Source organism: Kickxella alabastrina (assembly GCF_025024165.1).
Source record: "Kickxella alabastrina strain RSA 675 chromosome Unknown BX661scaffold_3, whole genome shotgun sequence".
In the NCBI taxonomy this organism is placed as follows: Eukaryota; Fungi; Kickxellomycota; class Kickxellomycetes; order Kickxellales; family Kickxellaceae; genus Kickxella; species Kickxella alabastrina.
In genome coordinates, this window is record NW_026251474.1 from 315636 (window position 1) to 328517 (window position 12882).

The following is a 12882-nucleotide window of genomic DNA, read 5'->3' on the forward strand; positions in this document are numbered from 1 at the left end:
GTCCCAAATAATAGGATGCCTCAAGCAAACATTTGGCAGAAAGGCACAGCAAGGAATGTGAACAAAATTGGACGGAAATAAGCAGGCGCAGGCGACTGCAAAATGAAAAGGGGGGTTGGTGGGAAGGGTGGTGGGCAGAGCTGCACAGCCACATTAAACACCGATATCAACAGCAGCAAATGTGTACAAGAAATGTGGTTCTTCATGCCAATATCGTCGGAGAGAACAATGATTCTTATTTAAAATAATACTGCAATTAATTGTTCCCTTTGCAATACTTAAAAAAGCCATCAGTGGGTAATATTTGCAGGTAGGATACGTTTATTGCCGCCCCCAGCCCATTGGCACATGCCTACCCTCCTTTACCCTATTTGACCCCCCTAAAATCTTAATTGTCCATATTTATTGCCACTCCATTTTAGGCCAATTGTTGAGTTTCCGGCGTATACACACTTTCGCCGTTTAAATTGTTCGGAGGCAGAAAACAAAGCTTAATTAGAAACAGGATGGATGTTATTTAGACAAGTAGGGATAGGCCAGCTGTTTTAATTGTGTTGTTGATATTGCTGCTGCTGTTGTTATTGTCGTTGTCATTGTCGCTAAAAGCGTTTGAATGTAAAGCTGAAAGCAAATAGATGTGGCGACCGAGAAGCTGTTTGGCTGTTTGTATTCTCCCAGCTTGTGCCTTTTTATTTTCAGAATCCCGCTTGGCAGCGCAATTTCCCAAAACGGAAAGCCAGTGAAAACTTTAAATTGTGCTCATTAATAGCGGAGCTGAAAAATCAAGAGAAAAAGGATACAAACAAGTTTCGATGGTGTCTTTTTTTTATCAGAGATGCGCTGTTTTCATGTTTTGATGTCGACACTGAAAAACAGATAAACAGAAAGCGCAAAGGGTATGTCACCATGCGGGAAGCCAGACTTGGCGGCAGATGGATTGGCATAAGCTTGAAAACCTAATAAACTTAGTAAATCGATCCGTGAACACATTGGCCGTGAATCGCTTATTATTTGTGTTTCGGTGGAAATCCTGATGATCTTGCAATATATTAATAAAAGGTTTCTATTTGAAAAGCTTTCCAAGCTGGAGGTACCGAGGTCATTTGATATTGCAAAACATTTGAAAGGGAATGGCTATTAGCTTTTGTAATCATTGTGTAATAAAGATATTACTGTGTATAATAAATATTATTTGAATGAGACTACGAAAAGAGCTAAAGAAGCTCACATTTAAAATTGCTGTGCACATACAGTATCATAACAATGAGATTGCATGTAACTACGCCATCACGTGACCAAGCCCAATTTTGACATTACACATTGTGTGTAAGCCAGCATGACAATGTGTTTCTTGTTTCTTGTTTTGAAAACAGCACTTGGCAGGATGTATGCTGATGGTACAAGAAAAATTGCATTTTTATTCTTCTAGATCTCCGGTTTAGGTATTCCCAATAGAAGCATGAAGTCGAAGCGGCAATCGTTGTTTATATAGACGTGGATTCCGAAAACAATGTTTTTAATATGTGCAAAACAGCAAACAAACCCAAATATCCGCCCGTCGTGTGTTTCCAGTTCCAGGTGTATTAAAGTGAATACTGGGTAGGGATGCAACACTCGCATAAATATGTCCAGCACAAGGGTTGTCCAATAGAAACAGGTTTATTATTATGCTAATAAAAATGTAAAATAAATGCTCTTAAATATAATTTTTTTTCAAAACATTGTTAATATTTTATTTACAAATCGACCTGTTGCCACAACAAAAGCACCAAAATTAAATGAAGTGTCACAGTTATATTTACAATTTGCATGCACCTTATACATGAATTTGCATACATACATATTTTGTGTGACATGCCAATCCTAATAGTGTTTTTGCTAGGCATTTGTATTAAGGATGACATACGCCAAATAACAAGTTTTTATTACAGGCCTTATACAAGTAACATTCATGGACACGCATGCATGTCAGTCATAGCATGGGTAGGTGGGTAGGTTTATATCATCTTATTTGTGTAATTGTCCGTGGTATGCACTTTTACCAAGTGCAGTTTTGTTGTGTTGCCAGCAATTACTTCTAAAATGCACATGATGACAACATTGCTTAAACAAATGTATATATTGTTATTACTCAACGATTTTATTATTAATTAGTAGGCTTTTTATTGTTGTGTACTTTTGTCCTTTTGCTATTCGTTGTGTTTGCACGCAACTCCTGTTTGCGCTTTTTTGGGCCTGCTGTCGCGGGTGCATTCTCCGAGCAATCTTTGCCAGCATTGGCGGCTTCGGCAGCGGGGTTGGCTTTGGCCTTGGCCTTTGCGTTTTGCTGCCTGTTCAGAGTGGGCGCTGTTGTATGCAGCTCGAGCGCAGCCATTGCTTTGAGCCCAGGCTTTGCAAGATCTGCACTGCTGCTGCTCATGCTGCCGCCCATGCTGATGCCAGCCCCAATCCAGGGCACGACTGGTGCCAGAATGCCCGCACGTGCCTTTTCCAAAATTGAATCGAGCTGCGGCGATCCAGACCTAATCCCCAGCACAGTCACCCGCTGCTGTCCAACTGCCGCCGCCAGCCTCTGCTCTGAGCCCTTGCCCACAGCAACAAGCCGAAGCCCAGGACCATCGCTGTGCTCGGCAGAATTTGAGCTGGCCGCCTGGGCCGCGTGCGCCAGCGCTGGAAGATGGGCGATCATTTGCGGCTCCACATCACCCTTGCACACAACAACCAACGCCAGGTCAGCCTTGTCGCTGCTTTGCCGCGCCTGTTTCTCGAGCGAGCGCGTTGTGCTGTTGATTCCAATGACAATATAGTCGAGCAGGGCCAATCCGGCCTTGGCAGCCTCGGTACTGTCGGTCTCCATGCTGTCGGCTATCTGCTGGCGCACACCAGCAGCAGCAGAAGTAGCATAGGTGGTCTGCGCTGACGCTGCCTGCTGGCCCTTTTTTTCATCCTTGTTCTTTTGCGATTTTGCTTTATTTGCTGCTTTGGCTGCTTTGGCTGCTTTCTGGGCGGCGCGGCGCTTGTGCAGGCTTTTCTGCTTGGAAATGCGCCGCGACTCAGCAAAGTACGCGCCAACCGGCTGCAGTGCCGCACACAGGGCGTCAACAATCTCGCACTGCAGTGCCGGTGTGGCAGTGGGCCACGGTGTGGTGAAGGGCTTGTCGAGCGCGTGCTTGAGCACGGGGCGCCGCTGGTTGCCGATCTTGCGCGCGGTGTGGCCGCTGTTTGCAACTGCCGCCATGATGATATGTGTGTGTGGGTTAATAAATTGGATAATGCGAGCGGCGAATCGATCAGTGGTGCCCGACGTTGCGCCGAGCGCTGCGAATGGGGGTGGAACTGTGCGCAGCCACCAGCCAGTCGAGGCTGGTCAGCAGTTTTGTGGGATCTAATCACATGGCTAAATGTTTTTCGTATACTCTTAAACTTTAGTTTTTCTTTTACTTGTTTTATATCTTGCTCAATAAATCTATTTTCATCTGGTTTTTTGTCTATTGTTTTGGCGCAGACATTGATGTGCTCGACTTGCCGCAGAAAATAGTTTTTTGTTTTATCTTTTAAAATCTCGGCAAATAGCGAATAATTGCCCGTATTTTTAGCTTTGGCATACATTTGCACTTTGGCACAGATAATATCGGCTGGTCGCTTTCCCCGATAGCCTGAAAGAATATCGGTCCAAAAACGTGTTTTGGCACAATAGTATCTGAGTTTTTAAAGTAGATTGGATTTAAACAGGTCAAGAGGCTTGCGTGTCAGGTTTTTCTTTTCAACAACAAAAAAATGAGAAATGGAAGCGCAAAATAATTTTTTGTGTCTCAAATGCCGCAATGCGCTGTCTATTTTTTCCCATCAAATCCAAAATGCAAAAACAAACCGGCACATAAAAACAAGAAGTGGCTGTGCAAAATGCTAAGTACGCTTAATTCGCAAACATTAACAATGATTTTTAATAAAATATAAATAATTCTGCGCGATAAATTTATATTCAAAATATATATTTAAGTTTTTAGAATGGGTGTAATATTTCATATATAAATTCAATTGTGGCTGAGCGATTTGGCTAGAAAAACATATTTACATTTAAGTATTGTCAATATTCAAACAAGCGTATGCTCTGCATGCTTTTGTTTAATATATTTTAAATAGTCTCAGCATGGCATAGCGATCTCGGATGTCAAATAAACTTATAATTGTGAAATAAAATATTCCAATGATGGAGCCGTGTCATATAAGCCTGGAATTCTTGGCACTACGATAAAGCGTATTATGCACATCCGGATAAGAAAAATACAATTTTTATCTGCACAAGTCAGCATAATTAAAAAAGAATTCAGCGCACAATAATTTTTGAATTTGAATAGAACAATGGTATTTGGAATTCAACATTATTATGTACTTGTTTTAATTCACACAGTGGCTTCTGCATAAAAAATAATGATTACGGCAATGTGCCCAGTTTTTTATCACTGTCTGATATACTTTTGGCACTTACAGCTTAAAATATTTATTTGCATTAGATTTGGGCCGATTCAAATATTTTATGTGTAGCAGCATTCTGCATTGTCATTGCTTTTTATTTGTCTATATATTTCCTAAGGTGTGCCATGACAATGAGTATAGTGACATTGTATTTATGTTATAATTTTATTTAGGTGTGGTGGGGGGGGGGGGGGGGGGGTGGAGGGGGTCGATGCAATATCTTTGCAAATTAGGAATATTCTTTGCTCACATGGACATTCATCTGAATATCTGTTTTTTAAAAATACAGTTTTCCAAAGGGAATGGCAAGATACAACGGTATTCAAGTGCGAGAGGAGAATGATTTGATGTAGAATTTATATTACCTTTTATTAATTTAATTTGCTATTATAGGCCTCCTTTCTTGTCAAATGAGGGAAATATTGCCTAAAAAGTATACTCAACACGCCAGACAGCTAAAAGGGCGGTGTGCAATTAAAGCCTTGTGGCCAAAATGCACTATATCATTATATGCCGTGTGGGGTACAAACTTGGACTTGTGATTAAAGGATTTGCTGTCATTTTTTCTTATCAAGCAGCAATGGAAAAATAGCTTTGTGGCAATCTGTTGTGACGTCTCAGTTAATAAATGCCGAGGCTCGCCCTCACGCCTAAATTGGGGCATGATAGGTCATCGGGGAGGCTGATTGAGGTGATAGCGCACAAGCCAGCTGGCCAGTTGACCAGCCAATAAGTTGACTGATGCGAAATAGTAGAACCTGCGGCAATTCAGCCCGCTTTTTCTTTTTGGTTGCTGCTTCCCAATTTTTTTTAGCTCTTCTCCTCCATTGACTTTATTATTGCATCTTTTGACATAATCTTTTTATTTGGCTGGACCATTGGCGCGCACACATACATTTTATTTATACTTTTTTGTTATACGGTTCGCAATTGATGCACGATGAGTGCTAGCAATACACACGACGAAGCTGCACCGCTGGTAACTAGTAGGCATATATGCAGTGCAAGCGAATGTCAGCATACGGCTGTTAGTTACGACTATGTCGATTTCACACAGCACCAGGATCCAGGGATAATGGCACCTTGGCAGAATGGCCCACCCGATCTCCAGAACGAGATCAATTCGAGCGGCGACAACAGCAGAAGTAGCAACAGCGCTGTCACTAGCGGTAAGCATACTCAAATAAGCAATTGGCGGTCGATTGAAATTAAATTGTACACAATGTCTTTGTATATGCCACTTACACCGGACATATTGGCCTTGTGTTTGCTTTTCGCTTGGCTTAGAAAGATCAAAGGGCCAGAACAATATGCCAAGGTCAAAATGCTGGCTTGGCCGTTCTTTCCCTTTCTCTTTCTCTCTTTCTCTCTTTTACTGACCACACTAAACGCTATTTTGCATACATATAAAATCCACCCACCCGCCTACTCACTCAAAAAATACTATACGCTACTACATTCGAGCAAATTGTCAATTCGTTAGTCATTTGTCGCCCTCCTTATAAATACCTGCATAATATCCTCAAACTAATAAATTTTTATTTCACATACACACTGCGGCAACATGGTGCCCCGGCAAAATATTGGGATTGTGCGCCGATACGTAGACAGTTGGAAGAGCTGGGCGCAGCTAGTGCGGGAGTCACGCCTCGTCAGCGCTTTGCCGGCTATTGTCATCGCGTTGATAATAGCCAACCTGCCCGCGCCTCACGGCCTCTCTGACACAAGTATGCGGTTACTGGGCGTGTTTGCTGGGTAATATTAAACTGATGCAAGCTGGAAACTGAACCAATTTGTAAGCAGCATTTAATCAATATTTATATTTCTAAAAGTGTAATTTATTTGTTATTTATGCGTTTAATATTGGATAGGGTGGTCATGGGCTTGCTGACAGCTGACTATGACACTTCAGTCATCCTGGCCGTAGCGCTGCTCATGCTGACGCTGACAAAGAGCTTCATGTGCACTACACTGGACGGGAAGCACGTCGAGTGCGACAGGTGTAACACAGTGTATCGAGGAAAAACGGGGCGCTGGGACGAGTACAAGTGTGACCCAATTGGCGGCAGCTTTGAGGCTGCCATTTCAGGCTTCTCCAACAAGATTGTATGGCTCGTATTCTGTGCATTCCACATTGGAAAGGCCGTTGAGAAGACGGGGTTCGGGCGGCGCGTGTCTCTGGCGCTGGTTCAAGCCATGGGCAGATCAACCATTGGTATCGGCTATGCGGTTTGCCTGGCAGAGCTCGCGCTCGCGCCGTTTATCCCTTCAAATACGGCCCGCGGTGGCGGCATTGTCTATCCTATCGTCGAGTCGGTGATTGCGTCGCTCGGCGTGGATCCGCAGATGGGTGAGAATCCAATGGGCGGGTTTCTCTCTATCATTGCCTCACATGCTAATCTACTGTCTTCGTCGTTGTTTATAACGGGTATGGCGGGAAACCCGATTGTTGCTAGCAAGGCCGCGAGTATATTCGATATCGAATTTGGCTTTATTGAGTGGCTTCTAGGCGCTAGTGTGCCCGTCCTGCTGCTAATACTCATCATGCCGCCGATTATGCATGCATTTATGCGCCCAACCGTCAACTTTGCTCGCCTAGAATGCGAGATACGCCGTCAGAACCGCAACTTGGGCCCGGTGTCTGAGGACGAGTACAAACTGTGCTTGACGCTTCTCTGCTGTCTGGTTATGTGGGTCGGAACGCCGTACTTTGGTATCGACGCCACTGTAGTGGCATTTATAGCCATTGTCGCGCTCATCCTCCTTAACGTTCTCAACTGGGACGATGTGGTCAGAAACCACAAGGCATGGGACACGTTCTTTTGGCTAGCAGCATTCATAGTGCTGGCCGAGCAGCTTTCGGAACTGGGAGTCACCGACTGGATCGGAAACACACTTTCGAGCTCGCTGCACAATGCGTCGCCATTGAGAAGCACGCTGACTCTCGCTGTTGTGTACTTTTTCTCAATGTACTTTTTCTCGTCGATTTCCAGCCATGTTGTCGCCTTTGCCGGACCCTTTTTTGTCGCCGGCAAAGTACTCGGGTGCCCGCCACGTTTGCTGGCCATCCTCATTGCTATCTTCAGCTCGAGCGCGGGTGTTCTGACGCCATTTTCGACGGGCTCTGTGGCAATGTATGCCTCGCAAGGCTATATCACGCAGCCAAAATGGTTTCTCATCGGCATTATGTCGGCGGTGGCCATTCTGTGTGTGTCGTTTTCAGTGGGCTTGCTGTGGTGGAAACTTCTTGGTTGGTATTAGCGCCTTTTTAATAAATTAATAAATGTCTTGTGAATTTTCATTTGATTTTTACAAACGAGAGCAGCTAGAAAGAAGAAAAAAACACAAGTGATTTTAAAAGAAAACTGCTTTTTATACAAAGCAAAGCAGCAAGTTTTTCACCACCACTAAACATCAGATATTAGAAGCAAATCCAGCAAGCTAGTTCAACTAAATTGCCTCAGTATGGGATTGGCGTAACAAAGTCATATGGCCGAGAGGTTAAGGCGGCGGACTTAAGATCCGCTCTCTCACGAGATCGTGGGTTCGAACCCCACTGTGACTAATTTTTGCCCGCGACTCATATTTTTTTTGCCAGCTTGAGGGGTCTCAGCGTATGCAGAAGGCCCAACGCTGACGCCAGCAGCAGCACAGAGTTGGCCTGGTGCGCTGATGCGTATGCAATGGGCACAAAGTTGACGAGCGTGCTAATGCCCAGCGCAACCTGCAGCCATGCAACGCCGTACATGGTGTGCAGCACTACACGAGCACCGCGCGGCAATGGTAGCCGGCGCCCCTTCCACCAAAGCGCAGAGAGCGTGAAGAACGTGGTCATAGCCAAAATGCGGTGCTCGAGCTGCACTGTAGCTGGGTTTTCAGTGAGGTTGCGCCACATGGCCGACGGGTCCCCGCGAGCAAAGAACGAGTTCCACAGCTCGTTGAGCGGCGGTGTCAGGCCCAAGCCCATGGTCGGAAACTCGTTGTAAATGAGCCCGGCATCAAGACCTGCGACCATAGCGCCCGACATGCAGGTCACGCCGACGAGCAATGTAGCGGCGGCAATCTTGCGGCGGTAGGAGACGATGGCCGGCTTGGTCAACAGCGCGCGCAAGGCTTCGGGGTTGGAAATCCTGCCCTTAGCCAGACGGTTGGCGCGGAAGACGTTCCAACCGTACATTGACAGGCCAGCGTACAGCAGATAGGCCAGCGAAAGATGGGACGTCAAACGGTACTGGCTGACACGAGGCACAGCATCGGGCCGCTCTCCCAGCTCCTTCTCGAGCCCTGAAGACACCATGTACCAACCCATGACACCCTGGCCCAGGAGTAGCAGGCCCAGGCCGCCAATCTTGGCTACGCCCGCGCGTGTCACCATGCCCTTGGACACAAAGTACGCTGCGGGGAGCAGGTAGACGACACCAAAGAGGCGGCCAATGTTGCGGTGGAACCACTCCATAAAGTAGATCTTTTTAAAGTCGTCCAGCGTAATGCCGATGTGCACCTTGTGGTATTCGGGGAACTGCTTGTACTTTTCAAACTCGGACTCCCACTGCTCATCGCTGGTCGGCAGCTTAGCGCCCGAAATCGGTGCCCACTCGACAATCGACAGCCCAGACTCAGTCAGCCGCGTCAAGCCGCCCCAAACAATAATGCCAAAGACCATGGACGCGCAAAACAGCGTCCAGTAGCCAACGATGGGAGCGTCCACTGTCCGCCTTGGGGATCCCGAGCTCGCCCCTTCAACAGAAGCAGATAAAGACATGCTCCGCCTGAACGCGCCAGTGGGGATGTGATTAACGAGTATTCTACTGCCCCGGTTGCGCATCGGAACGCCGACCGACGCGCGCAGAAAGTTGGCACGGCCAATCTGAGCTGGCAAGCGCGATATAGAAATGGCGGTTGTGCTCAGCTGGCGCGTGTTTATAGACGATAAATGAGAAAGAAGAAAGGTCGGGGTTGTTAATTTGCTGCCAGTGTTCCCGAAGAGTGTGCGCGATAACGACCGCTGAAGCAGCGCGCTCGCAGCCATGCTGACAGACATGATGGTGGAAGATTATAAAAAACTATATATTTTGCAAATATTGTATAAGGAAAATGTGTGAAAGATTCAGCTACGACATGGGTAAAAACAAAATGAGAGAAATACAATGTTGGCGCTGGTAGCAGTGGGCTGGCGGCGCTTGAAGATATTAGCCTGTTAGGGGCGGCTTGTGCTTTGCTGATGGTAAGTGGAAAAAGATAGAACAATATGCGAGAGAAAATTTTCTTCCACACATCTAGATCAAGGCAGCAGAAAATTTTCAAAATCTGATTACACTCGGTTCGATTGCAGGGATTTAGGGATTTAGGGATTTAGTCGACCACAACCAGCTCAACGTCGAAAACCAGAGTTGCGTTGGGGGGGATGCCGCCGGCCGCATTGCCGCGCTGGCCGTATGCCCATTCGGGCTGGATGGTCAGGCGAGCCTTTTCGCCCTGGACCATAGTCATCAGAGCTTCGTCCCAGCCGCGGATGACCTGGCCAGTTCCAACCTTGAGTGTCAATGGTGACGCGGGCTTGCGGCCCTTTCCGACAGTGTTCGTGTCAAACTGGGTCCCGTTCTCCAGCATGCCAGTATAGAACACGTTCACGCGGTCACCCTTGGCTGGGAGTCTGGTACCTGTACCCTTCTTGGTCACCTTCTTGGTGTACTTCGGGGTGCTATCCTCTTGTACATGCTCGCCCTCCGGCTTCTCGCTCCCGGTAGTCTCAGCCTTTACGCTCTTGATCTCGGTGGCAGAAACCTCGTCACTGGAGCGGAACTGCTTGGTATCGAAGAGTGTGCGATATGCGGCCAGCAGCGCCGGGCGCTTTGCGGTTTTGGCAATGTTGGCCAGCTTGCCGTTGAGCTTATGTGCCAAAAGGAAGTCATTATTTCCGCTCTCCTGCAGGAAGGATACAATATCCTTCTTGCTGACACCCTCGCCGCTGAGATCTTCGCTAGTCCACTTGGGTACAATTTCGAGGGCAGACTCAATGGCAGCCTCGGGCACAATCTCAGATACAACTTGGGGCACAACTTCGTTCGACATTTTTTGTAGTAAAATAAGGTATAATATAAAAAGTTTGTAGATAAAAGGAACGAGTTTGGTTGAAAATAATGGAAGCGGGATTTATTGTAAAGTGAAGTGACAGGTCATACGAAAATTTGCACTCGCAAATTTGCGCTCGCTTGATTAAAAAATTGGCAATAATTAATTGCTGCCGGGCCCATTAATACCAAATGCTTTTGATTCTCACGAGTGGCTGTTTGCTTTGTTGTGAATTTTCAAATGACAATATGGCGGAAGAAAAAACACAGCAACTGAACCTTGTGACGGATATTGTTCCTTATTCTTTGGACACTGCGCAACAAATCATTAATATTTTCTTTTGGCACTCACCTTGCAATAAAAATGATTTATTGTCGTCGAAAGTGCACGCAAAAAAAAGAGCTCATGACTTGCCAATACAATATTTAATTATTAATGGCATCGATGTGACCGACATTTAGGATTTTCATGTTGCCGAAGCAGAAAAATAGGTTGGATTTCCATGTCTTTCATCCTTATTTTTCCTATTCAGTTTTTTTTTGGGTTTTGCAAAGACCTTTTCAACACAAAATTTGTCGTCTTTCGCTTGTTTACTTTGCATCAATATTTTTTAGTCTGGGTTAAAGTTTCTTAATAATGCATTATCAACACCACCAAATTGATTCCAGCAGTCGCAGGAGTTTGCCACAGGCCCATGCGAACGATCATAGCCTTGAATACCGGCGCTGGCACCGCGTATTCAGGCTGCACACCCTGGATCACTGGCGCGTTGGAGGCGCGCGCCTGTTCAGCACTGGCTACCTTGTCGCAATCCGCGCGGCATTTTTTGTATACACGCTGTTTGGGTGGATATTCTCAATCATATTTGCAACCAAAAACCACGAGATGCAATACTACTTTATACGCTTCACATATCTTTGCTACACGGGGCTTTTATTTTATCTCGGGGCATCCCTATATCATACCTACCAGCTCTGGCGGCGCGGCGCACCCTCATCGTTTTCAAACATGCCCAGGACCCTTCAGCTCATGCATTGGCTATTGTTTGCATCGGCGCTCTTGTATGCAACAGTGGTCTCGGTGATGTTTTGGTCGCTGATATACAAATCCGCAGACTACCCGACTAATGTCAACAGATGGATAAACATCTCGGTGCATGGCACAAATTTTTTCATTATGTGGACAGACATGGTGCTTGGATCCATGATGCTGTCGCCCCACTGGTCACACACTCTATTTTTTACGGTTGTGGTTGTGCTGTACTTGTCATTGACTTATATCAACGAGGCTGTCAGCGGTTGGTTCCCCTATGACTTCATCAACTACCGGATCCACAAAGAAAAGCAAATCGGGATCAACATTGGCATGCTGGCCGGCTTCGTGCTCATGTACTACGTGCTATACGGACTGCAGCTACTGCTCGATCGGTTTTTCCCACTGAACTTCACATTGAAGCCGCCACCTGCAGATGACGAGGATATGAGTAGCCCAATGTTGAACTAAAGCAAAGTCGGTGTTAATTGAAAAATAAATACATATATTGGTTTTTTTAAAAGGCTAAATATAATGAAAAATAAACCTATGCTGTCACGCCGGCCGGAAGCGCCAGCAAAGCGGCGTTGCGTCCTTCCTCTGACAGCGTGTTGAACGTGCTGCTTGCATACCTCGTGCTCGCTAGCTCGACATTGATACCGATGGACGTCAGATACTTTCTAGCCGGGCCCGACAGTAGCGAAAGCCCAGCACCGCCTCCAACCACAACCATTTCGGGCTTGGGCGTCACAATATTAAGCACCTCAAGAGCCCTAGCATCCAGCAGCATCAATGGATTGACCACCTTGCCGCTGGAATCTGCCTTTGGTGGCGGAATCTTTAGCGAAAACGCCTCGTTGTTCACAATCAAAATCGGGCCATAGACTGTGTGGCCATTGTTGAGTCGAAATCCCGTCGGCAGACTTTCAGTAATGCTGAGCATGTTCTCGTCCACCTGGAACATATTCGCTATGCCGCATCCAACAGGGGCTCCTTCATATCATACTGGAACCGATCCTCTTGGCGATCAAAGCCGCCTTCTTCTGCGCTGGGGAGCTGTTGGCCCCTTCTTCTGCCGCCTCTTCTGTTGGCATCGCTGCCGCTGATGCCGCTATTGTTTCTGCGGAAAAGAGTAGCTGTTAGAACGCTGTGGGCGCCCGTGTTGTGTGCCTTGGTGAGTGCCAGCAAGTTTGAGGATGCGGCGCGGCGCAAGGCGAATGTCTGCGAAATGAAAGACCGAATGTGCATTGCTCGAACAGGTGTGTATTAAATTATTTAAGATAATGTAAAGCAAAGTGAAGC

At 46.4% G+C, this 12882-nt stretch overlaps 6 protein-coding genes and 1 non-coding gene across 7 annotated transcripts; 3 read left to right on the plus strand and 4 right to left on the minus strand.

The window, feature by feature from the left end:
- Nucleotides 1-2146: 2146 nt before the first annotated feature.
- On the minus strand, nucleotides 2147-3384 carry BX661DRAFT_203342 (uncharacterized protein; the record flags this gene model as incomplete). Its single annotated transcript, XM_051538526.1, has 1 exon — nucleotides 2147-3384. Exon 1 carries the CDS (start codon nucleotides 3236-3238, stop codon nucleotides 2147-2149), a length of 1092 nt encoding a protein of 363 aa, XP_051394094.1. The 5' UTR covers nucleotides 3239-3384.
- A 2205-nt stretch (nucleotides 3385-5589) lies between these two features.
- BX661DRAFT_177389 (Sodium/sulfate symporter) lies at nucleotides 5590-7766 on the plus strand. Its single transcript, XM_051534623.1, has 2 exons — nucleotides 5590-6231; nucleotides 6348-7766. Exons 1-2 carry the CDS (start codon nucleotides 6041-6043, stop codon nucleotides 7735-7737), a joined length of 1581 nt encoding a protein of 526 aa, XP_051394095.1. The 5' UTR covers nucleotides 5590-6040; the 3' UTR covers nucleotides 7738-7766.
- Nucleotides 7763-9574, minus strand: BX661DRAFT_177390 (cytochrome oxidase assembly protein-domain-containing protein). The gene has a single exon (XM_051534624.1). It carries the CDS (start codon nucleotides 9515-9517, stop codon nucleotides 8057-8059), a length of 1461 nt encoding a protein of 486 aa, XP_051394096.1. The 5' UTR covers nucleotides 9518-9574; the 3' UTR covers nucleotides 7763-8056.
- Nucleotides 7960-8041, plus strand: BX661DRAFT_t13. The gene has a single exon. It is a non-coding gene; the product is annotated as a tRNA-Leu (tRNA).
- Nucleotides 9567-10640, minus strand: BX661DRAFT_177391 (peptidyl-prolyl cis-trans isomerase FKBP3-like protein). Its single transcript, XM_051534625.1, has one exon. The coding sequence runs from the start codon at nucleotides 10546-10548 to the stop codon at nucleotides 9829-9831; it is 720 nt and encodes a 239-aa protein (XP_051394097.1). The 5' UTR covers nucleotides 10549-10640; the 3' UTR covers nucleotides 9567-9828.
- A 361-nt stretch (nucleotides 10641-11001) lies between these two features.
- Nucleotides 11002-12087, plus strand: BX661DRAFT_177392 (uncharacterized protein). Its single transcript, XM_051534626.1, has one exon. The coding sequence runs from the start codon at nucleotides 11185-11187 to the stop codon at nucleotides 12049-12051; it is 867 nt and encodes a 288-aa protein (XP_051394098.1). The 5' UTR covers nucleotides 11002-11184; the 3' UTR covers nucleotides 12052-12087.
- On the minus strand, nucleotides 12075-12876 carry BX661DRAFT_177393 (NADH dehydrogenase 1 alpha subcomplex assembly factor 3). The gene is made up of 2 exons (XM_051534627.1): nucleotides 12566-12876; nucleotides 12075-12515 (listed from the first exon to the last, which is right to left on the minus strand). The coding sequence occupies exons 1-2, from the start codon at nucleotides 12826-12828 to the stop codon at nucleotides 12128-12130; spliced, it is 651 nt and encodes a 216-aa protein (XP_051394099.1). The 5' UTR covers nucleotides 12829-12876; the 3' UTR covers nucleotides 12075-12127.
- Between the last annotated feature and the right edge of the window lie 6 nt (nucleotides 12877-12882).

Coding starts and splice junctions, on each gene's coding strand:
- BX661DRAFT_177393 (XM_051534627.1), bottom strand. CDS start 12,828: ATGCACATTCGGTCTTTCATTTCGCAGACATTCGCCTTGCGCCGCGCC. Junction 12,516..12,565: donor TATGATATGAAGGAGCCCCT/GTTGGATGCGGC, acceptor GAACATGCTCAG/CATTACTGAAAGTCTGCCGA.
- BX661DRAFT_177389 (XM_051534623.1), top strand. CDS start 6,041: ATGGTGCCCCGGCAAAATATTGGGATTGTGCGCCGATACGTAGACAGT. Junction 6,232..6,347: donor TTACTGGGCGTGTTTGCTGG/GTAATATTAAAC, acceptor AATATTGGATAG/GGTGGTCATGGGCTTGCTGA.
- BX661DRAFT_177391 (XM_051534625.1), bottom strand. CDS start 10,548: ATGTCGAACGAAGTTGTGCCCCAAGTTGTATCTGAGATTGTGCCCGAG.
- BX661DRAFT_177392 (XM_051534626.1), top strand. CDS start 11,185: ATGCATTATCAACACCACCAAATTGATTCCAGCAGTCGCAGGAGTTTG.
- BX661DRAFT_177390 (XM_051534624.1), bottom strand. CDS start 9,517: ATGTCTGTCAGCATGGCTGCGAGCGCGCTGCTTCAGCGGTCGTTATCG.